This window comes from Heptranchias perlo, chromosome 1, assembly GCF_035084215.1.
Source record: "Heptranchias perlo isolate sHepPer1 chromosome 1, sHepPer1.hap1, whole genome shotgun sequence".
Taxonomy (NCBI): Eukaryota; Metazoa; Chordata; class Chondrichthyes; order Hexanchiformes; family Hexanchidae; genus Heptranchias; species Heptranchias perlo.
Window position 1 is genome coordinate 63,083,504 of NC_090325.1, and position 26,282 is coordinate 63,109,785.

Genomic DNA, 26,282 nt, shown 5'->3' on the forward strand with positions numbered 1-26,282 from the left:
ATCCCTTTAGTCTGGGAAAGGTTTCAAGCCTTTTGAAAACCCTTAAAGAGATTCAGCTGGCCTGAGTTTTGCTGAGATCTTTTACAGGTGGAATTTCCAGGTTAGCCCTGGAGCAACCTCTCTTGCTGTGGGAGGAATGGAAGATCCACCTATGGTTCGTGTTCACCCCCTCCCCCTCCCCCGCCACCTGACCAGAAAATGGCTGGAGTGACAAAACAGAATGGGATCCTTGTGGAACCAGGTTCCATTCCAAATTCTTGCTGCACGTAGCCAACCCACCCTTGATCTGGGCTGGAACTTCAAGGTCATGATTGTGTTTCTTAGAAATATCTCAAAATGCTTCACTGCGATGAATTATGTTGGAAGTGCAGTCACATTTGTTATATAAGCAAATGTGACAGACGTTTTGCACATAGTGAGATTCCAGAGACAGCATTGAGATTGAGGGAGCCAGAAAGAAATATAGGTGGCTTATAAGTCACCTGTAAGTTTTCTCTTTCAGTTACCATGGCACATGGGCACCCCTAGAAACATTAATAAGCAACCTATAAAAGTTGGGCTATATTACTAAGATTTATCTATGAATCTAGTCAACTAAAGCACATGAATACTTCATTCCACTTTTCTATTTAACATTGCTCCTTTATGAAATATCTTATTATTTTTTATTCATTCTCAGGATGTGGGCATCACTGGCATTTAGTGCCCACCCCTAGTTGCCCTGAGAATGTGGTGGTGAGGCATTTTCTTGAACCATTGCACTCTTTGTAACAGTTTGATACAGCTGAGTGGCTTGCTGGGTCACTTCAGAGTGCAGTTAAGAGTCAACCACATTGGTGTGGGACTGGAGTCACATATAGACCAGGTGGGATAAGGATGGCAGGTTTCCTTCCCTAAACTGAATTCAAATTCTCAAACTACCAAGGTGGGATTTGAACCCGTGTTCTCTGGATTATTAGTCCAGTGACATAATCACTACTCTACCAAACCCCCATTCATATTGCTTTATGAAATATCTTATATGTTCCATGATGTAAAATAAAACACATTTTTGATCACAAGAAAAGCCTTATGGCTGCACTTCACATGGGCATGGAGCATGCCCAGTTCATGCTAATCATGAGGGCCAGGAAACTGGTGCACTCTTCCAGATCTGGTGCACAATGCTGGTGTTGCACTCAATTACATCCCCTGACATGCAAAGTCAGCACTCTGAAGACTGGGAATCATACAGAAAGTGCAGTGGGACACAGGCTTGCAATCTTCGCTGCAGGTATACCCAACATTCCATCACTCTTACTGCAGTATACAAAAGGACAATTAGCAGCAGCAGTGATTTAGAAATTACTGATGAGTATGTGAGTGCTGAAGGCATAAGAATTATTTTCTAGAAGATATGCCCAATTGCTATGTTGTGAAAGGATGTTCAAATATAGAGGGGAACCAGAGGTGTGTGGGGAGAGACCGAGATGGGGTTTGGAGATGAATGCTGCGCTGCAACATAGGCTGAGTTGGGGATATGAATCCAGGCGGGGCAGCCTTGTTGAGAAGAAAGGATTTGGCATCTGTGAGCCAGATTTCAGTTAGGTCCAGGATGTTGATACATTCCTCGAGGGTGAGATCATGGGTGAGGAAGCCTTTGTTCGCAAGAACACAAACATTTTGTGGGAAAGAGTAAGAGGGTAGCAGTAGGCTTATTAAGGGAGAAAGGCTAGCCCCTATCCTTCTCCAGTGAGCCGCCGACAACCTGCTCCCTCTACACTGTCCTGAAAATTTAATAGAGATACTAACCTGTTTAAATGCTGTGGTATCATTTGCTTCACAAAAGGAACTACAAATGATGGCGTTTTATTTGATAAGAGCAGTGTGTCCTGCAGTAACATTATCAAAGAACAATAAATGACATATATTCTGATATTATTTGGTTAGTACATACTCAGGCCTCAGTGTAAGCGTAAACAAAAGAAAAAGACTGCAGATGCTGGAAATCTGAAATAAAAACAGAAAATGCTGGAAACACTCAGCAAGTCAGGTTGCATCTGTGGAGACAGAAACAGAGATAATGTTTCAGGTCGATAACCTTTGAACTGATGAAAGGTCATCGACCTGAAACACTAACTCTGTTTCTCTCCACAGATGCTTTCTGACCTGCTGAGTGTTTCCAGCGTTCTCTGTTTTTATCTCAGTTTAGGCTTATTATTTCACTCTGTGAATAGACATCTTGTTGCATCCTATGATATTAAGCAGGCATTTGGAAGAGTTAGCTTGAGGTGTTCAGTGGTTTTGCATCATATAGTCTGTTGAACAAAGTTGTTTAACCCATCATTCTTTCTTACATTAGCTAGAGACGGTGGAGGAAGTGCAGCAGGAAGCAGAAATTGAATTGCACCATCCAGCTGTGGACAAGAGTGATCCAGAAAAAGCAAAGCATTTGAATGATAAGCATATTAGTGAAGATAATAAAGCAGAGGATGAAAAATATTCATGCTCAATTGAAGATGAAGTCATGGAGGATGGGGAACCCAAAACAGAAATAAAAACAATGCAACCCTGCTTGCCGACCATTTGCACTGGAAAGTGCAATTGTTGTAATGTACTTACGACTACGTTCATGGCAGAACTCTTTCTGTCACTGAGGACACTGATGTTCAAAGTGGTGAATAATCGTGTATTTGATGGGAGCGTACTGTTTGTCATACTTTTGAGTACAATAACACTGGTAAGTACTAACATATAGAAAGAAAATATATTGCTGTCCTCAACCTCAAGACTCACAGACAAGAGGTCACAAAACCATCCCAGTACACTGCCCTTGTTTGGACTGCTTTATATTTGAATTTGAAATTTCTGGCAATCTATTCCGTTTTTATTCTGTCACCTAATCAAATGCTTACTCATATTTTAATTGAAAACAGTCATCTGATCCTAGAATGCCATTTAATTCAGAAAAAACATGATCGCTAGCAAATATATAAACCCAGAAACCTTGGCACCTTATTTAGCTTCAACCCAGGTAATGATTATACAATAGGACCCATCACAAATAATGTTTTTGGATGATTCCATGCATACCCACACTTTGCATTTATCTATCTTCCACGGGACTTTGTTCTTTATGGAATTATGTAACACCCAGGAAGAACATACCATCCACTCACAAACTATTCCTGATATGTGTTGAGAACTTAATGTTCTCCTTTGATGCTCAGTTGCTAAGTGTACTGTCCAACATGAAACTGAGCTATATAACCAGGAAAGTCCCAGCTTTGAATCCTGGTCTGTGCTGAGTTTGCTGATCTCAGCCATGGTAGTAATAGAGCCATCATAATTACCCTCAGTGACCATGGGCTAAGAAGGGACAAAAATAACTAGCATCCTACTCGTGATCTCTATCCAGTGATGTCTGCTGGAAAGTTCCTGTGTGGACATCAGATGACAACATAATAATAATAATAATAATAATAAAATAATAAGAGCAGGAATAGGCCATCCGGCTCCTCGAGCCTGCTCTGCCATTCAACAAGATCATGGCTGATCTTCCAGTTCAACTCCATTTTCCTGCACTATCCCAAATCCCTTGATGTCTTTAATATCTAGAAATCTATCAATCTCTGTTTTGAATGTACTCAATGACTGAGCCTCCACAGCCCTCTGGGGTAGAGAATTCCAAAGGTTCACCACCCTCTGAGTGAAGAAATTTCTCTGCATCTCAGTCCTAAATGGCCTACCCCTTATTCTGAGACTGTGAGCCCTGGTTCTAGACTCCCCAGCCAGGGGAAACATCCTCCTTGCATCTACCCTGTCGAGCCCTGTAAGAATTTTGTATGTTTCAATGAGATCACCTCTCATTCTTCTAAACTCTAGAGAATACAGGCCTAGTCTGCTCAATCACTCCTCATACGACAATCCTGTCATCCCAGGAATCGGTCTGGTGAACCTTCGTTGCACTCCCTCTTGGCAAGTATATCCTTTCTTCGGTAAGGAGACCAAAATTGTACACAATACTCCAGGTGCAGTCTCACCAAGGCCCTATATAATTGCAGTCAGACATCTTTACTCCTGTACTCAAATCCTCTTTTGAAAAAGGCCAACCTACCATTTGCCTTCCTAATTGCTTGCTGCACCTGCATGTTAGCTTTCAGTGACACATGTACAAGGATACCCAGGTCCCTTTGAACATCAACATTTCCCAATCTCTCACGGTTTAAAAAATACTCTGCATTTCTGTTTTTCCTACCAAAGTGGATAACTTCACATTTTTCCACATTATATTCCATCTGCCATGATCTTGCCCAATCACTTAGCCTGTCTATATCCCCTTGAAGCCTCTTTGCATCCTCCTCACAACTCACATTCCCACCTAGTTTTGTGTCATCAGCAAACTTGGAAATATTACATTTGGTCCCCTCATCCAAATCATTGATATAGATTGTGAATAGCTGGGGTCCAAGCACTGATCCCTGCGGTACCCCACTAGTCACAGTCTGCCAACCTGAAAAAGACCCATTTATTCCTACTCTCTGTTTTCTGTCTGTTAACCAATTCTCAATCCATGCCTGTATATTACCCCCAATTCCATGTACTGTAACTTTGTTCACCAACACCTGTGTGGGACCTTATCGAAAGCCTTCTGAAAATCCAAATACACCACATCCACTGGTTCCCCTTATCTATTCTACTACTTACACCCTCAAAGAACTCCAATAGATTAGTCAAACATGATTTCCTTTTCATAAATCCATGTTGACTCTGCCAAATCCTATTATTATTTTCTAAGTGTTCCTGTTATCACATCCTTTATAATAGATTCTAGCATTTTCCCTACTACTGATGTCAGGCTAACAGGGCTGTAGATCCCTGTTTTCTCTCTCCTTCCTTTCTGAAATAGTGGGGTTACATTTGCTGCCCTCCAATCTGCAGGAACCGTTGCAGAATCTATAGAATTTTGGAAGATGACAACCAATGCATCCACTATCTCTATAGCGACCTCTTTCAAAACCCTGGGATGTAGATCATCAGGTCCTTGGGATTTATCGACTTTCAGTCCCATTAATTTTTCTCGTACTATTTTTTTAATAATATTCATTTCTTTCAGTTCCTCATTCTCACCAGACCCTTGGTTCCCTAGTATTTCTGGGAGGTTTTTTGTGTATTTTTCCCTGAAAACAGACACAAAGTATTTGTTTAATTTCTCTGCCATTTCCTCATTCCCCATTATAAATTCTCCCATCTCTGTCGGTAAGGGACCCACATTTGCCTTTGCCAGTCTTTTCCTTTTTACATACCTATAGAAGCTTGGGCTGTCCGTTTTTACGTTCCTCGCGAGTTTACTCTCATATTCTATTTTCCTTTTCTTTATCAATTTCTTGGTCCTCCATTGCTGAATTCTAAAATGCTCCCAATCCTCAGGCTAACTGCTTTTTCTGGCAACTTTATATGCCTCTTCCTTTGATTTAATACTATCTTTAATTTCTCTTGTTAGCCACAGTTAGACCACTATTCTATTGGATTTTTGTGCCTTAAAGGAATATATATTTGTTGCAAATTATGTATTAATTCTTTAAATGCTAGCCATTGTCTGTCTACCATCATACCTTTTAATGTAGTTCCCCAATCAGCCACAGCCAACATGCATCTCATACCTTCTTAGTTTCTTTTGTTTAGATTTAAGACCCCAGTTTCACATTGAACTACATCACTTTCAAACTTAATGAAGAATTCTATAATATTATGGTCACTCTTCCCTAAGGGCTCCTTTATAACAAGATTAATAATTAACCCTTTCTCATTACACAATACTAGATCTAAAATAGCCTGTTCCCTAGTTGGTTCCTCAACATACTGATCTAGAAAACCATCTCTTATACATTCGAGGAATTCGTCCTCCACAGTATTAGTGCTAATTTGTTTTGCCCAATCTATATGTAGATTAAAGTCCCCCATGATTACTGTATTACCCTTGTTACATGCACTTCTAATTTCCTGCTTTATACTGTGCCCTACATTACCACTACTTGGTTTGGTGGCCTATAAACAACTCCCACCAATGTTTTCTGCCCTTTGCTGTTTCTTAGCTCTGCCCAAACTGATTCTACATCTTGATCTTCTGAGCCAAGATCCTTTCTCACTATTGTACTGACCTCATCCTTTATTAACAGCGCTACCACACCTCCTTTTCCTTTTTGCCTGTCCTTCCTAAATGTCGAATATCCTTGAATATTCAGTTCCCAGCCCTGGTCACGCTACAGCCACGTCTCCGTAATGGCAATTAGATCATACCCATTTACTTCTATTTGTGGCATCAATTCATCTAAGCTTCTTGCGAATGCTGTGTGCATTCAGATAAAGTGCCTTTAATTTTGCCTTTTTAACATTTTTCTCCTATTTTGACCTTATTTGCTGCTGGCCTTTGTTTCCGCTGCCTTCCAATTTCACTTACTACTTTTCTGCCTTACACTTCCAGCTTTGTTACTCTCTCTTCTGAATCTCCTCTCAGGTTCCCATCCCCCTGCCAAGTTAGTTTAAACCCTCCCCAACATCACTAGCAAACCTCCCCACGAGTATATTGGTCCCGGCCCTGTTGAGGTGCAACCTGTCCAGCTTGTACAGGTCCCACCTCCCCCAGAGCCGGTCCCAATGCTCCAGGAATCTAAAGCCCTCGCTCCTGCGCCATCTCTCCTGCCATGCATTCATCTGCTCTATCCTCCTATTTCTATACTCACTAGCACGTGGCACTGGGAGTAATCCGGAGATTACTACCCTTGAGGTCCTGCTCGTTAGTCTCTTTCCTAACTCCTTAAACTCTGCCTGCAGGACCTCATCCATCATCCTACCCTATGTTGTTGGTACCGATATGGACCAGGACCTCTGGCTGTTCACCCTCCTCCCGCAGAATGTTCTGCAGCCGCTCAGTGACATCCTTGACCCTGGCACCAGGGAGGCAACATACCATCCTGGAATCACGTCTGCGGCCGCAGAAACACCTGTCTGCACCCCTAACTATGGAATCACCTATCACTATCACTCTCCTGACCTTTCTCCTCCCCCCACCCAGTACAGCTGGGCCACCTATGGTTCTGTGGTCTTGGCTCTGGCTGCACTACGCAGAGGAACCCTCTCCCTCACCAGTATTCTAGTTAGAGAGTGAGATGCCCTCAGGGGACTCCTGCACTACCTGCCTGGTCCTCCTTGTCTCTCTGGCGGTCACCCAGTCACTCCTTGCCTGCACTCTCTTAAGCTGCGGGGTGACCACCTCCTGAAACGTGCTATCCACGTAGCTCTCAACCTCGCGGATGTACTGCAGTGACACCAGTGTTGCTCAAGCTCCGAAACCCGGAGCTCGAGCTCCTCCAGCTGATGACGTTTCCTGCATCTGTGGTTGTCCAGGACACGGGAAGCGTCCTGGAGTTCCCACATGGCACAGGATGCGCATTCCATGGGTGTGAGCTTTTTTTTTATTCATTCATAGGATGTGGGCGTCGCTGGCAAGGCCAGCATTTATTGCCCATCCCTAATAGCCCTTAGAAGGTGGTGGTGAACCGCCTTCTTGAACCGCTGCACTCCGTGTGGTGACGGTTCTCCCACGGTGAGGTTAGGCCATTTAAGACTGAGATGAGGAGAAATTTCTTCACTCAGAGGTTGGCGAATCTTTGGAATTCTCTACCCCAGAGGGCTGTGGAGGCTCAGTCATTGAGTATATTCAAAACAGAGATTGATAGATTTCTAGATATTAAAGGCATCAAGGGATATGGGGATGATGCAGGAAAATGGCGTTTGAGGTAGAAGATCAGCCATGATCTTGTTGAATAGTGGAGCAGGCTTGAGGGGCTGGATGGCCTACTCCTGCTCCTATTTCTTATGTTCTTATGTTTCCTCCTTCATTCCCACCATTTCTTTTCCCCTGAACAACTGTTAACTTTCCAATACGCCCAAGTCCACCCAATACGTGACTGCAATTCTCATATCTTAGGAGGCTCCTCTAACACTTATCACATTGATGGAAAAAGCATTTGTTGTCTTACAGGGGATCCCTCGGTCATCTCAGCCTCCAACCTCTCTCTGTCACAAGCAATTCAAAATTCCAATAGAAAGAAACAAATTTTTTTTTCATCCCAAAGCTATGCTGATGCCATTCTGTAACTTGTCACTAGGAATTGAGTGACAATGGCCCCGATATTAGAGTGGAAGCGGGATGGCAGCAGGGGAGTGAATGGGTGCATGGGTAACCCGACCAATAAAAAATATCCGTTTCCCACACGATCGCGATTCAATTGGTGCCACTTAACGTGGCTTCCGGGTTTGTCATCCAAAAGCTGCGTAGCGGGCAGACTGCGCACCCTCATCACAGGCTGTCAGCTGGAGGAGCTCTATTTAAAGGGCCATTGCTGCAGTGGCTTTTTTTTTATATGTTCATGAGATGTGGGTGTCGCTGGCGAGGCCAGCATTTATTGCCCATCCCTAATTGCCCTTGAGAAGGTGGTGGTGAGCCGCCTTCTTGAACCACTGCAGTCCGTGTGGTGATGGTTTTCCTGGAGCAAACACCCACACTCCACAATGGAGCAGCACCAGGGGAAAGGCTGCTCCAAGATTCAATGATGCCTCACTCCAGGTGCTACTGGATGGGGTGAGGAGGAGGAGGGATCTGTTTTACCCGGCGGAGGGGAGGAAGTGGCCTGCCTCTACCACCAAGAAGGCCTGGCTCGAGGTGGCAGAGGAGGTCACCAGCAGCAGCAACATATCCCGCACATGGATCCAGTGCAGGAAGCGCTTCAGTGACCTAACTAGGTCAGCCAAAGTGAGCACACTTACTCATTCTCCTACATTCCATCTTCCACATCACTGCCCCCACCCCAACTCACTCTGCACTGCCAACACTACTCTATCACATCACTCCTCACACCCACTTAAGGCTCATCCTCAACTTACCTGCACTTCCTCAGCACTTCCTCACCTCCCCATTAGTCACCCCACCACTACCACTCAACCCAATCTTCATCCAATGTCAAGGCTTTGTCTCATGCTCAACCTCTGATGCATCTCTTTCACAGTCAGCCACACCCAAACCAATGCATTCATCGGCTGGCCACTTCACCATCACTCACTCACACGTCTGTACTTTCTCCCCTTCTAGAAGAGAGCGCAAAATGCACGGGAGAGGGCGTGGACCGGAGGGGGGCCACAACAAATCGTCATCCTTATAGACGTGGAGCAGGAAGCGCTGGAGCTCAGTCGAACCCTCGAGTGCCTGTCCGTCGGGGACGCCGAGACTGGCAAACGTCTGGTGACACAACTTTAACATTCAGCACACACAATATGAATTGCCATCTTCAGCACCTCAGTATGCTCATCGCAACATGACACATCTGTGATCATGCTTAATATTGCCTTCTGTTCTCTTACAGGGCCTTCAGCGACCGCTGTGACGGCAGAGGGCGATTCCTCAGGGGAACTGCCGGCCTCTGAGGGTGCACCATCACATCTGAGCGAGCCATCCACCAGCGCAGATACACACACCTCAGTGGGTCCTAGTCCTCAGTTAGTTGGGTTGTCAGCTAGTGAGTTACCACACACAAGTGAGCACGAGCAGACACTGGTGACAGGGGCAGCTGTGGAGAGTACCCGTTGGTGGGATCACTCCTCTCCAGGCTCTGTTGAGCTGAACGCAGATGTGGAACCCTGGGGGCCAGCCTTTAAAAGGATAATGATCAAGGGACAGCAGCACATTTGCAAAGTACTGGAACAGGTGTCACGCGCACTCTCCACAAAAGCACAGAGAATGGAGGAGTCCAACTCCTGGTTGAGTGGAATGGTGGCACAGGAACGGGAGAGAATCTCTGAGATAATGTCACAGGGACATGAGCAAATTCCTGAGATAGTGTCACAGGTAAGTGCGGGAATGTCTGCATTGGAGAGAAGGCGAGCCTCCATGGAGCTTCAAGCACGGCTCACAAATGAGCCCATTCAGGCCCTGTCAACGGCCATTCGCACTCAGGGTGAGCAACATTCTGCCGCCTCAAACAGGCAGACAGATAGTAGCACTGGCCTTCCAAGGCATCACACATGTCCTCCAAACTGTTGTCCAGCAGAGTGGTAGGAGTGATGTGGCCCTGGCCCAGGGGAGGGATGATGGCAAAAGAGGACATGGAAGTGGGGGTGCCACTCAAAGCACTCCCATGTCTCACCCATTGTCCCACTCTCAACCAGTACCCCCAATGCTGCCTCCTCTCCAGGTAGCTGAGTCTGCCCCTGCACAGGTGCAGGTGGAGCAGCCTTTGGAGGGGCCCTCACAGGCTGCAAAACCCAGAGGGTGTCAGCTGAAAGTATCTAATCGGTCAGGGCATGAACAAGAGCAACCTGGCACTACATCTGCTGCAGCCACAGGGGAAGCACCACGTAGAAGGAGTCGGAAGAAAAAGACGAAGGTTTTGTGAGCACGAAGGGGATGCACAAGGGTGCTTGACAGACTGTCATGTTTTTCATTTATATTTAGTTTTTCTTAAAGGACATTAAATTTCATGATTGTCACCACTGCTGCCACATCTTGGCCATTCTTGATTGGCTTTTGTGATAGGGCCCTTTCATGAGGTTCACCATCATGGCGACACTTGATGCCACTCATTGGGTCACTATACAGTGGGTGTATGTGTAGTTGCAGGACTGTTTTGTGCAGAGAGAGATGGGTGGCCTGGTGTGGGCGCTGCTCTTTCCAGGTGGTATAACGACTGGACTGTTCACACTTTCTAATGTTAGGAGAACCCTTCACATATCAATGATTCCCTGGCCTCATGAGCAGCCAGGTGAGCCACTGCTCTGTCCTGGGTTCGTCCTCCTCCTCCTCCTCCTCCTCCTCCTCCATGTGGGTGGCAGATGCAGATGGGGCCTCCTCAAGTGGCACCTGTCGCTGTGGTTGCCCTCTGTGCTCTTGTGCAGGTGCCTGTGGTACAGTACTGTGTTGTGGAGCTCCAAGTGGCGGAGGTGCATGCCCTGCCTGGCGAGGCTGGTGATGTCGCTCCTCCTCGGATGTAGTGGTGAATGCAGCCATGGCGTCCCCCCATCCTGATGGTGTGAGTTTGAGGGGGTCCGAAAAGTTGTTAAATATGTGTGAACAGAAGAATTTTGAGTGGAAAGTAAGAATTTTCAGTGAAAACACAAAGATCTTGCAGCCAAAAGTTTCTGTGAAAGAACTGAGTGCAGCAAGAATTCACCTTTTCTCCCCATCTGTCAAACAAGCATTTGAATGTCCCACTGGCTGCTGGCTGAAACACGTCATAGAGAGTTATACAGCACGGATAGAGGCCCTTCGGCCCATCGTGTCCGCGCCGGCCATCAAGCCCTGTCTACTCTAATCCCATATTCCAGCATTTGGTCCGTAGCCTTGTATGCTATGGCATTTCAAGTGCTCATCCAAATGCTTCTTGAATGTTGTGAGGGTTCCTGCCTCCACAACCCTCTCAGGCAGTGAGTTCCAGACTCCAACCACCCTCTGGGTGAAAAAGTTCTTTCTCAAATCCCCTCTAAACCTCCCGCCTTTTACCTTGAATCTATGTCCCCTTGTTATAGAACCCTCAACGAAGGGAAAAAGCTCCTTAGTATCCATCCTATCTGTGCCCCTCATAATTTTGTACACCTCAATCATGTCCCCCCTCAGCCTCCTCTGCTCCAAGGAAAACAAACCCAATCTTCCCAGTCTCTCTTCATAGCTGAAGCGCTCCAGCCCTGGTAACATCCTGGTGAATCTCCTCTGCACCCTCTCCAAAGCGATCACATCCTTCCTGTAGTGTGGCGACCAGAACTGCACACAGTACTCGAGCTGTGGCCTAACCAGTGTTTTATACAGCTCCATCATAACCTCCTTGCTCTTATATTCTATGCCTCGGCTAATAAAGGCAAGTATCCCATATGCCTTCTTTACCACCTTATCTACCTGTTCCGCCGCCTTCAGGGATCTGTGAACTTGCACACCAAGATCCCTCTGACCCTCTGTCTTGCCTAGGGTCCTCCCATTCATTGTGTATTCCCTTGCCTTGTTAGTCCCTCCAAAGTGCATCACCTCGCACTTTTCCGGGTTAAATTCCATTTGCCACTGTTCCGCCCATCTGACCAACCCATCTATATCGTCCTGCAGACTGAGGCTATCCTCCTCGCTATTTACCACTTTTACATTTTACATTTACGTCTGGCAGAACATGGAGTGTTTCATGGGAAACACTCTGGGGATGTTTCAAAATCAGACCCCTGCCTAAATGTGGACAAAATTAAGTACTTTAAGTAATTCAAGTATCTAAATAAGTGTCTAACTATCGCTCCGCCAGCTTTAATGGCCGTTGGGACTTCTGCATTCGGGAGGCGCGCGCGCACAGATGCGTCAACGGGGAACCCTGAAGTCGGCGGGTTGGAGCCGGATTCCGAACCCGCTCGGGATTTCCCCGCCCTCAACACACCCACTACTTCACTGGAAAATTGAGCCCAATGACTTTTTTCTCCAGCCGCCACACTAATAAACACAGCTTAGATCAGCAACTTGCTGTATAGGAAAGTGTGGTTGCACAACTTACTTTGTACCTACCATTCTTTTGCGAAGCATTTTGTTTGGTAGTACTTTGGTGATCAAATATATTGTGCCACTGTTTCACTCACAAAAGAGAAGTTCTAAAGTATTAAAATATTAAAAGATTTGATAAGGTAGATACAGAGAAACTTTTTGGTCTGATGGGGGAACCAAGAACGAGGAGACGTTGGGCGCTAAATTGGGCCGTGTAGCGCCCATTGTTTCGGCATCCAAGATGGTGTCTTGAATGCACACGCACATTTCCTGCGTGACGTGTGCCAGATGCCATCTTGGTATAGGAGTTTGCGCAGGCACAGATAACGAACGCTGGAAGCATGTGTAGTAGGAAGAAAATGAATACAATCAGTGTGCAACGCTGATTTAAAGTGATAGACACCATTTTGGGACTTAACGCTCAACTCAACGCTCAACTTAACGCACAGTCTTAACCCCGACCATCTGAACGTAGCTTAGAGAGGCTGAAGGACCCCCCCACCGGTGCTATTTAAAGGGACCATGCAGGATTTACAGGTTAGTGGCTGGATTATTGCATCTGGCTGCCGAGACATTTGTAACTGTCTTTGGAGGTTTCATACTCATCAATACTAGGACGCGCGAACATAGCCTAACATTTAGAGCCAGGACGTGCCGGAGTGAAGTTAGGAAATGCTTCTACACGCAAAGGGTGGGAGACGTTTGGAACTCTCTTCTACAGATGGCAGTTGATGCTAGCTCACTTGTGAATGTTAAACCTGAGATTGATAGATTTCTGTGAACCAAGGGTATTAAGGCATATGGGGCTAAGGCGGGTATATGGAGTTAGGTCACAGGTCCACCATGATCTCACTGAATGGTGGAACAGGCTTGGGGGGTAAATACCACTGCCACTTGCTGCCTCTTGATATGCGCCTCCTTCTCCTGTATGAAAGCGGGACATGTGCCTAGGTAATGTGCCTGTCATGGTTGAATAGCTGCCAGTGTGTGTGGCCCGTGAGTTGTGGGTGGGTGGCTTGAAACAGTGGTAATGTGTAAGGGTGAGAGGAAGCATCTGATGGGAAGAGTTGAGTACTGATGGAAAGAGTTTATTGGTATGTGGGGGATGGGGGGGTGTAGTGCGTGGTGCAGTTGGTAGGAGACGCCACTTGACAGTTGACCTCACTCATGTCGAAGTATTGAACTTCTTCCTGCACTGCATTCATGTTCATGATGCTGTGTGCCTGGCATTGACTTCATCCCCCACTGCCTCCCACTGTCTTTTGAGTATATGTCTGGAGGCCTCTTGCCCTCCACCCCCCACTGCGGATACAGGATGTCCCTCCTTCTGTCCTCGTCTTGCACCCAAGGTCTCTAGTGCATCAGCAGAGAACCTTGGTGCATGCACTCTCGCAGGCCTGGTACCAACTCAGATCGGCAGATTGGTGAGGTCTGGTGTGCAGATTGGAGGATGTGGGATTCAATGTTTTAACATAACTCATTAGTGTATAAACATAGAGATGGGATCTGCATCTGTGTTTTACGTGTGCAATGTCTAATCTCTGTTCAGACTCCATGCAGATAGCAGACTGTTATTTTCAGCAAATAACAGGTACCATCTACCTTTAAGAGATTTCTAAGAAACATCCTCCCTTTAAGAGATTGAGCTCCCTCTGGTGGTGGAAAGTACAAATTGCATTGATTCTATGTGCAAGGCCTGGAAAGGAACGCTGATTGCAGGTAAGTGCTCCATTGGGTCCAAACTTGCATCCTGCCTGCGCAGGGTCCGTCGGGCACAAGGTGGTAGTGCATTGCGTTGCGCTACCACCGCCCAAAACGGACCCTTATCGAATTTTTTTTCCCCATAATCTTAAAATTAGAGTTAGGCCATTTAGGAGGGAAATCAGGAAGCACTTTTTCACACAAAGGATTGTAGAAATCTAGAATTCTCTCCCCCAAAGGCTGTGAATGCTGGGACAATTGGAGCTTTCAAGACTGAGATCGATAGATTTTTGTTTGGCAAGGTTATCGAGGGATATGGAGCTAAGATACAGATCAGCTATGATCTAATTGAATGGTAAAGCAGGCTTGAGGGGCTGAATAACCTATTCCTGTTCCTTTGTAAGGTCAAACTCAAGTTTTCACATAAAAAGTAAAATAGAGTGAACATAGCGTTAGGAAACCCTATTCTAGAACAAGGAACGGATCTATTTAAAGCACTTGGCCTTTACTTTATTCTTTAATGAGTTTTGTGTCCCCTATTCCCTGTAAAGCCCATTCAAAACAAACAGGTTAACTCAGTTAGACAGAAAACTAAAACTCCACTGGTCCAACCAAATGCTCTATAACTTGGCTGACTGAATTGATGTAATACAATCAGGTGTGCCTGCCTCCTTTCAAAATGCACATCAAAGCAACAGTTTAGTGCTACAAAGATTACAAACAGATTCTTCAAGTTGAAGTGTCCTAACAGCCATAAATATTCGTACATATGTACGTTGTCTGTTGGCTCGCCTCTCCCCTGTTTTTGTATCCCTGAGTAAGACAACAAGCTGCAGCTGTTTGGTATCTGACAGCTAACCAGTCAATCACTGTTGGTGGCAAACAAACTTGAACAGCCTTTGAATAATACCCCATTTGTGCTGGTATTTGGAAACTGGATTGCATCTGAAACCAACTGTGGTTTGACCTCCATTTCACAATATAGATCAGGCAAATTATATGGATTTTAACAGGAGCTACAGCAGCAATAAGTTTCATGCTGGTATCAATTCAAATGCACATTAGTAGAAACTGTAAATTGATTCACTGCTAAATCAGTGAGCTAAGCCTATTATACACAGTTCCATTTATGCAAATCATAGGCTTAAATTAGAAGACATTCTCTGCTCCTTTCATTGCATTGTTTTTAATTGGTCCATGACATTGCTTAAAGACCTCTTTTTGTAAGTGGTTTTTAAAATCCGATTAAACACGTTTGAATATGTTTCTATACCTTCCAATATAACATGATCTCCTAATGAAGTATTTAGTCTTTTATGTTGTAATTTTTCACAATTTCTTCCCACCCCACCCCCCCAATGAATTGTGAAACTCATTTGTTAGCGGAAGCCTGAATGCAAATATCAGTCCTCACTGGAATTTTTTTTACTTTCTTTTTTCATGTATTTTCTCTAATTTTATCCATCTCTTTGTTTATCTGATGTCTGCAGCCTATGTATATCTCTCAGCCATGTGCCCCTGCAATGAGGGATAGAGAATTCTAAAATGTCAGACATTGTAAGACATTAATGCCCATAATGTGAGACACAATCTGTGGCATCATCTTTTTAGTACACATAATTATTTAGGTTTTTTTTATATGGCAACAAACTGTTCAAAAAACTTAAAATATAAACCATGAACACTTTTCCTCAAGATTTCCTCATCTTTCTCCCACTCTTTTCTAACTTAATAATCTGTAGTTTTTAAGTTAAATATTCCTGTAACTTTTGTCCATCTTCCTTAATATTCTAAAGTTTTCTTCTTTCCTCCTTCAGTAATTATTTTATTGATCATCACCTTACTGGTGGCCATTTTAGAGGTGAGTGGTTTGTATTAGCCAAGGATGGCTCTGAGCCCTCAAAGCTCTGGGTTGTCTATGTCCTCAGATGCAGTCCGAGGTATACCTGGGATTCTGATCCATGAAATTATAAAGGTATGGACTCATTACAAATTGTATATAAAATATTTTGTATCGGAAATAATAACAAATGTCAAAACTTAGCAAAGTGGCTAAAAACGAGGAGCTTTCAGATTTTGAAAAAGAGGAATTTGCAATTTCAATCAATTGTTATTTGACAAAATACCAGCCTAAAAGTATAAGTTACCATTGTATCAGAATCCTGCTTAACAAGCAGTTTTATTTTATTATTCACACTTGTGTGTTGTTAAAGTATGCAATCTTTCTCTGTTTCAATATTGGCCTGGTTTCTCTCCATATATTTTCCTGATCTACTGTGTCCCCTATAATATCAAAAATGCAAATACATTTTAAGATCAGTAAAAACGGTTTAATTCTGATTCTCTCCCCTTTGAATTTCACCTGATGACGGCTCACCAAAATGAACTCCTGCCCCAGCAACAAACTCTCTGCCCCAAACCACTCGATTAATAATCTCTGTCCTGGTCCTACGTGCAACGGCTGGGAAGAACCTAAAGATATAACATCCTGACGATGCCACAACTAATTCCGTGAGGAAAGTGTGAGTTGCAGTCCCACTGCATAACAAACAGGGACTAGATTAAGTTATCAGCAGTAGCTGATGTGCAAATTATTCACACTGACGTTATTATGTTTTGCTCAATACCACTCAAGTACTCCACTGTCCACTGCGAATGTACAGGACTATTTTAGGTGCCTAATCAACAACAGCCAACATAGCAGCAAGTTATACAAGTGGTGATTCAACTAAAAAGACAGAAGGTGAAAAGCTGAACTATGAAAAGGAGAAGGGCACACTTTAAATAAGAAAGAAAGACTTGCATTCATATAGATTCATATTACATCTCTCAGAATCCATCCCAAATTGCTTCACATGAATTGTGAATTGCTTTGAAATGCATTCAATATATCATGCAGTAAAACATAGCAGCCATTTTGCACACCGCACTATTGCACAAGCAATAATGAGGTGAATGACCAGTTAATCTATTTTTGGTGGTGTTGGTTGAGACAGAAAGTTGGCCGGGCACGTTAGAAAAACTCCTTGCTCTCCTTTGAATAGTGCCATTGAATCATTAGTGTCCAGTTGAACTACTAGAAAAACCTTGGCTTAACATCTCATCTGAAGGATGGCACCTCCAAAAATGTAGTAATTCCCCAGTACTGCACCCTTATATCAGCCCAGTTTTGGTGCTAATGTCGGCATTGAACCAACAACCTTCTGATACCTTCTAGAAGATATAGGTGGTACCAACTGAGCTAAGCATATATTGAGGAAATATTAAAGATCTCAACAGGATGGTAAGTTTCCTGCACTTCAAATATGGGTCATTCTGCTCAATGTGGAATATGTGAGAGGTATGCCTGAGAGAGTGGCCACCATTGCCCCCCAGTAGCTAGCTGCTAAGAGGCACCAGGGGCCACCCAGGAGTAATTTTCCCCTCTGACTTTCCCTCCTCCCAGTAAGAGATGGCAAAGCCTCCCATCGATGCAGCTCAGATCACTAATTTAGAAGAACAGGAATCAAACTTGCAACTGTCACTACTTTGAGCCATCCTATTCCAGATTAGGATTTTAAGATCCTCTCTCTAAATTAAGAGTTTGACTCTTAAGACCCATGGCCATCCATCTTTCTATGAACTATCTGTTATAATTTTTTTAATGCCACAATGGGGTAGAAATTCCTCTATTCCTCTAAATAGTACACAGAGGAATTACTGCCCCAATGTGTTTTGTTTCATTTTGAGTCAGAAGGGCATATTACAGTATTTGGAAAACATCAGAAACAAGGTACGAATGGAGCTAAATTGGGTTGCATAGCACCCATTGTGTAGGCGCTATGCGGACACCTGAGCCCAGAAAATGGTGTCTGAGATGCGCGTACACACTTCCGGCGTGACATGCGCAGGGTGCCATCTTGGTAAAGGCATTGGCTCACGTGACCTAACAAACGCCGGAGGCATGTAGAGTAGGGAGATTATGATGTAAATCAGTGTGCAACCCTGATTTAAAGGAACTGCTGATATTTTGGAACTCCGCGTTCCTGCCAACGCACTGTCTTAACCTCGCACAGCTGAACAGGTCTTAAACGGCACAGAGGACATCCCACCCCCTGCCACCCACTGGCGGTACTTAAAGGGATCATGCTGGAATTACAGGTTAGTTGCTGGATTATTACTTCTTGTTGCTGATGCAATTGTACCTGTTTTTGGAGATGTCCTATACTTGAATACTAGAACTAGGGGCATAGCTTAAAAATTAGAGCCAGGACTTTCAGGAGTGAAGTTAGGAAACACTTCTACGTGTAAAGGATGATAGAAGTTTGGAACTCTCTTCCGCAAACAGCAGTTGATGCTAGCTTAATTGTTCATTTTAAATCTGAGATTGATAGATTGTTGTTAATCAAAGGTGTTAAGGGATATAGGGCTAAAGCGGGTATATGGAGTTAGGTCACAGATCATCCGTGATCTCATTGAATGGCGGAACAGGCTCGAGGGGCTAAATGGCCTACTCCTGATCCTATGTTCCTATAATAAAGTTTCAATACACTACAGGGAGTGGGCTGGCTCGCTGACAGGCAACAGCAAGAGCACTGGCAGAGTGGCAGGGGTGGGTCAGGAATGCTGTCATTCTGAGAGAGGACGCAGTTTCATGTTCCATGGAGCCACTGCCACTTGCTGCCTTCTGTTGTGCGCCATCTTCTCCCGCAAGAAAGCAAGAAGTGTGTCAGTGATTGTCCTATTTGGGTGATGTGGCTGTCATGGTTGAATAGCTGCCAGTGTGTGTGACCTGTGAGTTGGGAGCGTGCGGCTTGCAACAGCGGTAATGTGTGAGGGTGAGATGAAGCATCTAATTGGAAGAGTTTGTTGGTAGATGGGTGATGGGGGCGTAGTGCTTGGAGCAGTGGATGCAGCTGGTGGAGCAGTTGGTAGGAGATGCCACTTGACAATTGAATTCACGCACCTTAACCGCTCATGACAAATCATTGCACTTCTTCCTGCACTGCATCCATGTTCATGGTGCTATGCTCCTGACATTGATCTTGTCCCCTACTGCCTCCCACTGTCTCGGGAGTATATGTCTGGAGGGCCTGTTACCCCTCTGCAAATGACTTGGAGGGGAACAACACCACCTGCACGTTCCCCTCCAAGTCACACACCATCCCGACTTGGAAATATTTCGCCGTTCCTTCATCGTCACTGGGTCAAAATCCTGGAACTCCCTACCTAACCGCACTGTGGGAGAACCTTCACCACACGGACTGCAGCAGTTCAAGAAGGCGGCTCACCACCACCTTCTCAAGGGCAATTAGGGATGGGCAATAAATGCTGGCCTTGTCAGCAACGCCCACATCTCATGAGTGAATAAAAAAAATATAGGATGCCCCTCCTTCTTGCATCAAGGCCTCTAGCGCATCATCAGAGTACCTTGGTGCATGCATTCTCGCAGGCCTGGTATAAACTCAGATCGGAAGATTGATGAGGTCATCCGTGCAGATTGGAGGATGTGGGAGATAATTTTGAGCAACCTTTATTCAATATTTTAAAATAAAACAAGTTTTTAAACATAAGGACAAGACCTGCATCTGTGTTTTACGTGTGCGATTTCTGATCTCCGTTCAGACTCTGTTCAGACTTGTATCTTATATTTTGAAAATGTAAGAGCCCCGCAAACTTTGAGCAGCCAACTTATTGCTTATTAAAAATTCCAAAGTTCCCATCATCACCATGCTTCACCATATTGCAGCACAGATTCACTTCACCATTGACTTCCACCACTTCCTGCAGCCATAGTGCACCTTCCATTTAAGAGGTGCAGGCTACCTTTAAGTGGCGCTAGCCACTCCCGATATTGGGACCTCCTGCTGGTGCATGCAGCCACTCAACAGCACAGTTAGCGTCGGCTGCATGCAGCAATCACTGAAATCACCAAACAGTACGAATGTTATGTGCTGCCTCCATACCAACGACCGGGCGCGGGTTAATCGCGCACCACAATCCCAGCGCCCGTTTTCGGGGGTTAACCAATTTAATCCCCCAAGTGTTTAACACATCCATATAATTGCTGTACCAAAATGAATTATTAAAAGATCCTAACTACCTCTATATTGAAAGAGTTGTATTGATAAAGTCTGCCTTATGTTTCAGAATGTTTCTTTGTTCCTTATAGACTTTAGATGATAAATACTTGCAAAAAGATGCAAAGGTCCAGCTGGCACTGCGGTACCTGGATTACTTTTACGCCTTCTTTTTCAATTTCGAAATGATTGTTAAGGTACTAGGCCTCGGCTTAACAGATTATTTTACAAATGTCTGGACGTTACTGGATTTCTTTCTAGTTGTGGTAAGTTTTTGTTTATTAATTTATTGTGAAAGTTCTTTGCAGGAGAATTTTTTTAAATGTTATTTTTTTTGATTAATGTACAAATTGTTAGTAAAAAAGCATTTTCATTCTGTTCTCGGGCTTGCATTAATCAGATAGCATCTGTACACTATTTCACAGCATGTAGCATAGTTTTTTTATTCAGAAGATATTAGTGTTCAAAGGGCAATGTGTTTTTTAACAAATGTAAGCTGTATGTGAACTGCCTGGAGTAACCTCTCCTCATAAAGCACCTAATACACATCTGTGGATTAGCTGTATAGCTACAATAGTGAATTATCTCATTCCAGACAGATGTCTTACTCAGAGTAAACAGAACAATTGTAAAGCCCAGACAAATTATTTTGATTAGAAACATCCTCCAAAATACTTTTTTTTTCTTCACTTTATTTATTTGTAATCCCCCTCTTGTTTCAACTATCTCTTTGCCTTTATGTACGTTCCTCAGTGTCAGGCACTATTTCCTGACTGAGGCAGCTTCTGGCTTCTAGGAGACAGACGGAAACTGAACAAGGTAACTTGTCCACCAATTTTCTCTCTGTCCCTGAAGAGGTCTGCCTTAACTTTGGTTGGCTCCTCTCTCTAATGGACCAAGCAAAATCAGGAACTCACTGCATTGGAATCACAACTATAAACTCAAAGACCGTGCACTTCATAGCACAGTGCAAAAGTACATCAGCCCACTGTGACACAAAGCGTCCAGCAAAAACTTTCTATCTTGTATATCTTACACCTTGTCTGTTAAAATACATAATTAAGTGATATAAAAACACCTAATTTTGTGGGGGTGCTACCACTGGCCTCAGCATTCCTGGGCTAAGGAGGGAAAAGTCAGATCGAGTTCCCACACCTCACCACCATCTTGTGACTCCAACTGGAACAAGTGTGTGTGTGTGTGTGTGTGTCTGTGAACAGAGTCAGATTCAGCTGTGATACCACCCATTAAAATGGCCTGTTGACAGACACTGTCTTGGCTCACGTGTGAAGATTAGCCACTGTGCCATAATACTGGAGGGCTATCAGCATCTTTACAAACTGTACCAAAGTGGGGAAAAACACTGATAATTTGTCATTCTTTGTACAATCCTTGTGGCCTCTGGGACACTGTGATCAGCCCAGTCTAATATTTTGCCATGAGTCTATTTTTAAATGTCACGGGTTACACCATATGATTGTACTATATGTGGTTGTGCCACTTTCTTCCAGAATCAAATTTCAGTAAAAAGATGAACATTAAATTATAAAATACAACACTCCATCACAAAAATGTTTAAATAAAATTAAAGATGTGAAAACACTCTTCTGAATTTTAAATAATTTCTCTCCCCCTCCTTTGCTTCCCTCCCACACCACATTCCATTCCCCAGTGGAGAGAACAAGTGACCTTCTGTCAAGTCTTTGTTAGTGTTCTCAGGGTGAGGGGTGGGAGCACTACAGCTTGGCTCGTTCTTCCTATGGACAGGGAGCTTCTTCACTCAGCACGACTCCTGATAGTCCAGAAATTGGGTCGTCACTGAGTAAAGAATGAGAGCATCTTACAGCAACAAAACAGTCACACAAATCAATGGATGACAACATTGTATATGGCAGCAATTGGAAGTACTTGCAAATTAGAGATGCTGTAAAAAAAATCTCATATGTAGTTACTCGGAGCTCCATGCTGTGACATAGCAATAGCATGGCTCTGTTTACACCCTTCTACCACTGTGTAAGAAAAATTGTTCCCATAGAAATTCCCAAAAGTTTTAAAAATGAGAAATAGGTTATAAAATAATAGCGTATATTTTGTATTTGTTAGTTGTTTATATAATCATGAAAAACAATTAATTTGTATTATCGGTCATAATTTTCATTATTTTTAATGTTTTTTCTTGTAGATAGGGTGGCTCAGTATGTTAGGCAACAGCATTCAAGCTTTCAAATCGATGCGATCCCTCAGAACACTACGCGCTTTGAGGCCTCTGCGAGCCATTTCTCGTTGGGAAGGAATGAGGGTTGGTAGTGTCGATTTTTATTTTAGTTAACCTTGTGTAAAGTTTTAAATAAGTTTAACTGATAATTTAAGTAATGAGGCTCTGGTTGGCAAAGTGACTTAACACACTGGGGGAGAAATTCACCATGGGTGGTCATTGAATCATAGAATCATCAAAATTTACAGCACAGAAGGAGGCCATTCGGCCCATCGTGTCTGAGCCGGTCGAAAAAGAGCGATCCAGCCTAATCCCATTTTCCAGCTCTTGGTCCGTAGCCTTGTAGGTTACAGCACTTCAGGTGCACATCCAAGCACCTTTAAAATGAGTTGAGGGTTTCTGCCTGTTAGGCATTGAGTTCCAGACCCCCACCACCCTCTGGGTGAAAAAAATTTTCCTCTAATCCTTCCACCAATTACTTTAAATTTATGCCCTCTGATTATTGACCTCTCTGCTAAAGGAAATAGATCCTCCCTATCCACTCTATCTAGGCCACTCAAAATTTTGTACACCTCAATTAAACCACCCCTCAGCCTCCTCTGTTCCAAAGAAAACAACCCCAGCCTATCCAATCTTTCCTCATAGCTAAAATTCTCCAGTCCTGGCAACATCCTCATAAATCTCCACAGAACAGGTGGTATCGCATCGGCTGCCTGTTATACGCCCTGCTTTATTCAGGGCCATTAAAGTCAGGCACTGTACTCGAGGATTAGCTTAGATTATATACTCGAGTCTCTGGAATGGGGCTTGTACCGATGTCTTTCTGATTCAGATGGAAGAGTGCCAACACTGAGCCAAGGCCAGTCTCTCCTCATAACTTACATCACTCATCGCTGGTATCATTTTCTACTCCTCTTACCTTCCTAAAATAGGCTCCCAAAACTGGGCACAGTATCCAAACTGCAGCCTAACCAATGATTTGTATAGGTTTAGCATTACCTCTTTGTTTTTGTGCTGTATATCCTTATTAATTAAACTCAGGATCCCATATATGATCCTCAATAATGTGCAAATCCAGCAAGTTCTTAAAAATAACAGGGAGGCTAAGGGCGAGATGCTGTTTGAGCGAAGCAAACAGTGGAGCAGCGTAAATTGACCAGTAAATTCTGGAGATTTGCAACTCACGACGTATCTCTTAATCCCCTGAACTTACTGGTCGATTTGTGCGTTGACACGTTGTTTTTTCCCAGCAAGATTCAGCCAGTGCTGTTCCGTAGTTCCGCCATTCTCCTCTCCTAATCTATGTTTAATATGAGACTGATTTGGATTGACAATATTTCTGATTTTCCCTACCTTCCTGTGATTAAGCAACTGTGCACCATTCTCACAATGGAATGGCTGAAGTTAGTAATTCACTCTGGATTTAGCCCCTTTGCTATTTGTAGCAAAATCATAAATGCATTCTTTATACATGTGTTTATAATTTCACTACAAATAGCGAACAGAGAAATCTTCTTCCCATATGTGGAATCATGATCAAACGTCAGCATACGATCATTCCATAGCACAAAGCACTGGTGCTCCAACACACTGTACCACTACAATACCCCTCAGTATTACAGATGTTTTTCATTTGTTTGACCGCAGATTAGTTTGACTTATGTGTAGTATATGTTCTGTACTGCAAATGAAATGAACTGATGTTTATGACCTATGAGTGCAGAAAGCTTTTAGGTACAAAATTAAGGCAATTAGAAGAAAACATTAATTGGAGTATCGTCATCAGTGCAGCTGGAATTGGCCCTTCACGCTGAGATTAGAGTATAATACAGAGCACTGGCATGGAAATAGATCAGTTAGAGATCAACTGAGCTGTGGTCTTAATGAGCAAGGAAAGGAAATAACTTGCTAGGTGTCAGCCTTGGTTCAGTGGTAGCACTCTCGCCTCTGAATCAGAAGGTTGAGGTTCAAGTCTCACTCCAAGACTTGAGTGCAAAATCTAGGCTGACACTCCAGTGCAGTACTGAGCAAATGCTGCATTGTCGGAGGTGCCGTCTTTTGGCTGAAACGTTAAACCAAGACCTCGTCTACCCTCTCAGGTGGATGTAAAAGATCCCATGGCACTATTTTGAAGAAGAGCAGGGGCGTTCTTCCCAGTTTCAATATTTATCCCTCAACCAACATCACTAAAACAGATTATCTGGTCACTATCACATTGGTATTTGTGGGACATTACAACAGTGACTACGTTGCAAAAGTACTTAATTGGCTGTAAAGTGCTTTGGGACATCCTGAGGTCATGAAAGGCGCATATAAGAATGAAATCGGACAGGCCACCCGGCATCAGACCACCAGGCACCGAACACGACAAAGGCAAAGGCAAACCAAGCCCAGTCGACCCTGCAAAGTCCTCCTCACTAACATCTGGGGAATTGTGCCAAAATTGAGAGAACTGTCCCACAGACTAGTCAAGCAACAGCCTGACATAGCCATACTCACAGAATCAAACCTTTCAGCCAACGTCCCAAACTCCTCCATCACCATCCCTGGGTATGTCCTATCCCACCGGCAGGACAGACCGACCAGAGTTGGCGGTAGAGTGGTTTACAATCAGGAGGGAGTGGCCTTGGGAGTACTCAACATTGACTCCGGACCCCATGAAGTCTCATGGCATCCGGTCAAACATGGGCAAGGAAACTTCCTGCTGATTACCACCTACCGCCCTCCCTCAGCTGATGAATCAGTCCTCCTCCATGTTGAGCACCACTTGAAGGAAGCACTGAGGGTAGCAAGGGCACAGAATGTACTCTAGGTGGGGGACTTCAATGTCCATCCCCAAGAGTGGCTCGGTGGCACCACTACTAATTGAGCTTGAAGGACATAGCTGCTAGCCTGGGCCTGTGGCATGTGGTGAGAGAACCAACATGATGAAAAAACCTACTTGACCTCATCCTCACTGACCTACCTGTCGCAGATGCATCTGTCCATGACAGTATTGGTAGGAGAGACCACCGCACAATCCTTGTGGAGACGAAGCCCCGACTTCACACTGACCTACCTGTCGCAGATGCATCTGTCCATCATGTTATGTGGCACTATCACTGTGCTAAATGGGTAGACTGAAAACAGATCTAGCCGCTCAAAACTCGGCCTCCATGAGGCGCTGTGGGCCATCAGCAGCAGCAGAATTGTATTCCACCACAATCTGTAACCTCATGGCCCAGCATATCCCTCACTCTGCCATTACCAACAAGTCAGGGGATCAACCCTGGTTCAATGAGGAGTGTAGAAGAGCATGCCAGGTGCAACACCAGTACCCAAAAATGAGGTGCTAACCCTGTGTAACTACAACTCAGGACTACATGCATGCTAAACAGCAGAAGTGACATGCTATAGACAGAGCTAAGCGATTCCACAACCAACGAATCAGATCAAAGCTCTGCAGTCCTGCCACATCCAGTCGTGAATGGTAGTCGACAATTAAACAACTAACGGGAAGAGGAGGCTGTGTAAACATCCCCATCCTCGATGGTGGCGGAGTCCAGCACATGAGTGCAAAAGACAAGGCTGAAGCATTTACAACTCTCTTCAGCCAGAGGTGCTGAGTGGATGATCCATCTCGGCCTCCTCCTGAGATCCCCACCATCAAAGAAGCCAGTCTTCAGCCAATTTGATTCACTCCACGTGATATAAGAAAAGGCTGAGTGCACTGGATACAGCAAAGGCTATGGGCCCCGACAACATCCCGACTGTAGTGCTGAAGACT

At 44.3% G+C, this 26,282-nt stretch overlaps 1 protein-coding gene across 1 annotated transcript in view; it reads left to right on the forward strand.

Moving 5' to 3' along the window:
* LOC137332157 (sodium channel protein type 4 subunit alpha-like) overlaps positions 1 to 26,282 on the forward strand; it is a 160,618-nt gene that overhangs the window by 65,962 nt on the left and 68,374 nt on the right. Inside the window, exons 13-15 of the mRNA XM_067996231.1 lie at positions 2,342 to 2,719; positions 20,394 to 20,598; positions 22,506 to 22,600. Coding sequence (XP_067852332.1) covers positions 2,342 to 2,719; positions 20,394 to 20,598; positions 22,506 to 22,600 — 678 coding nt within the window. The remainder of the gene's footprint in view (positions 1 to 2,341; positions 2,720 to 20,393; positions 20,599 to 22,505; positions 22,601 to 26,282) is intronic.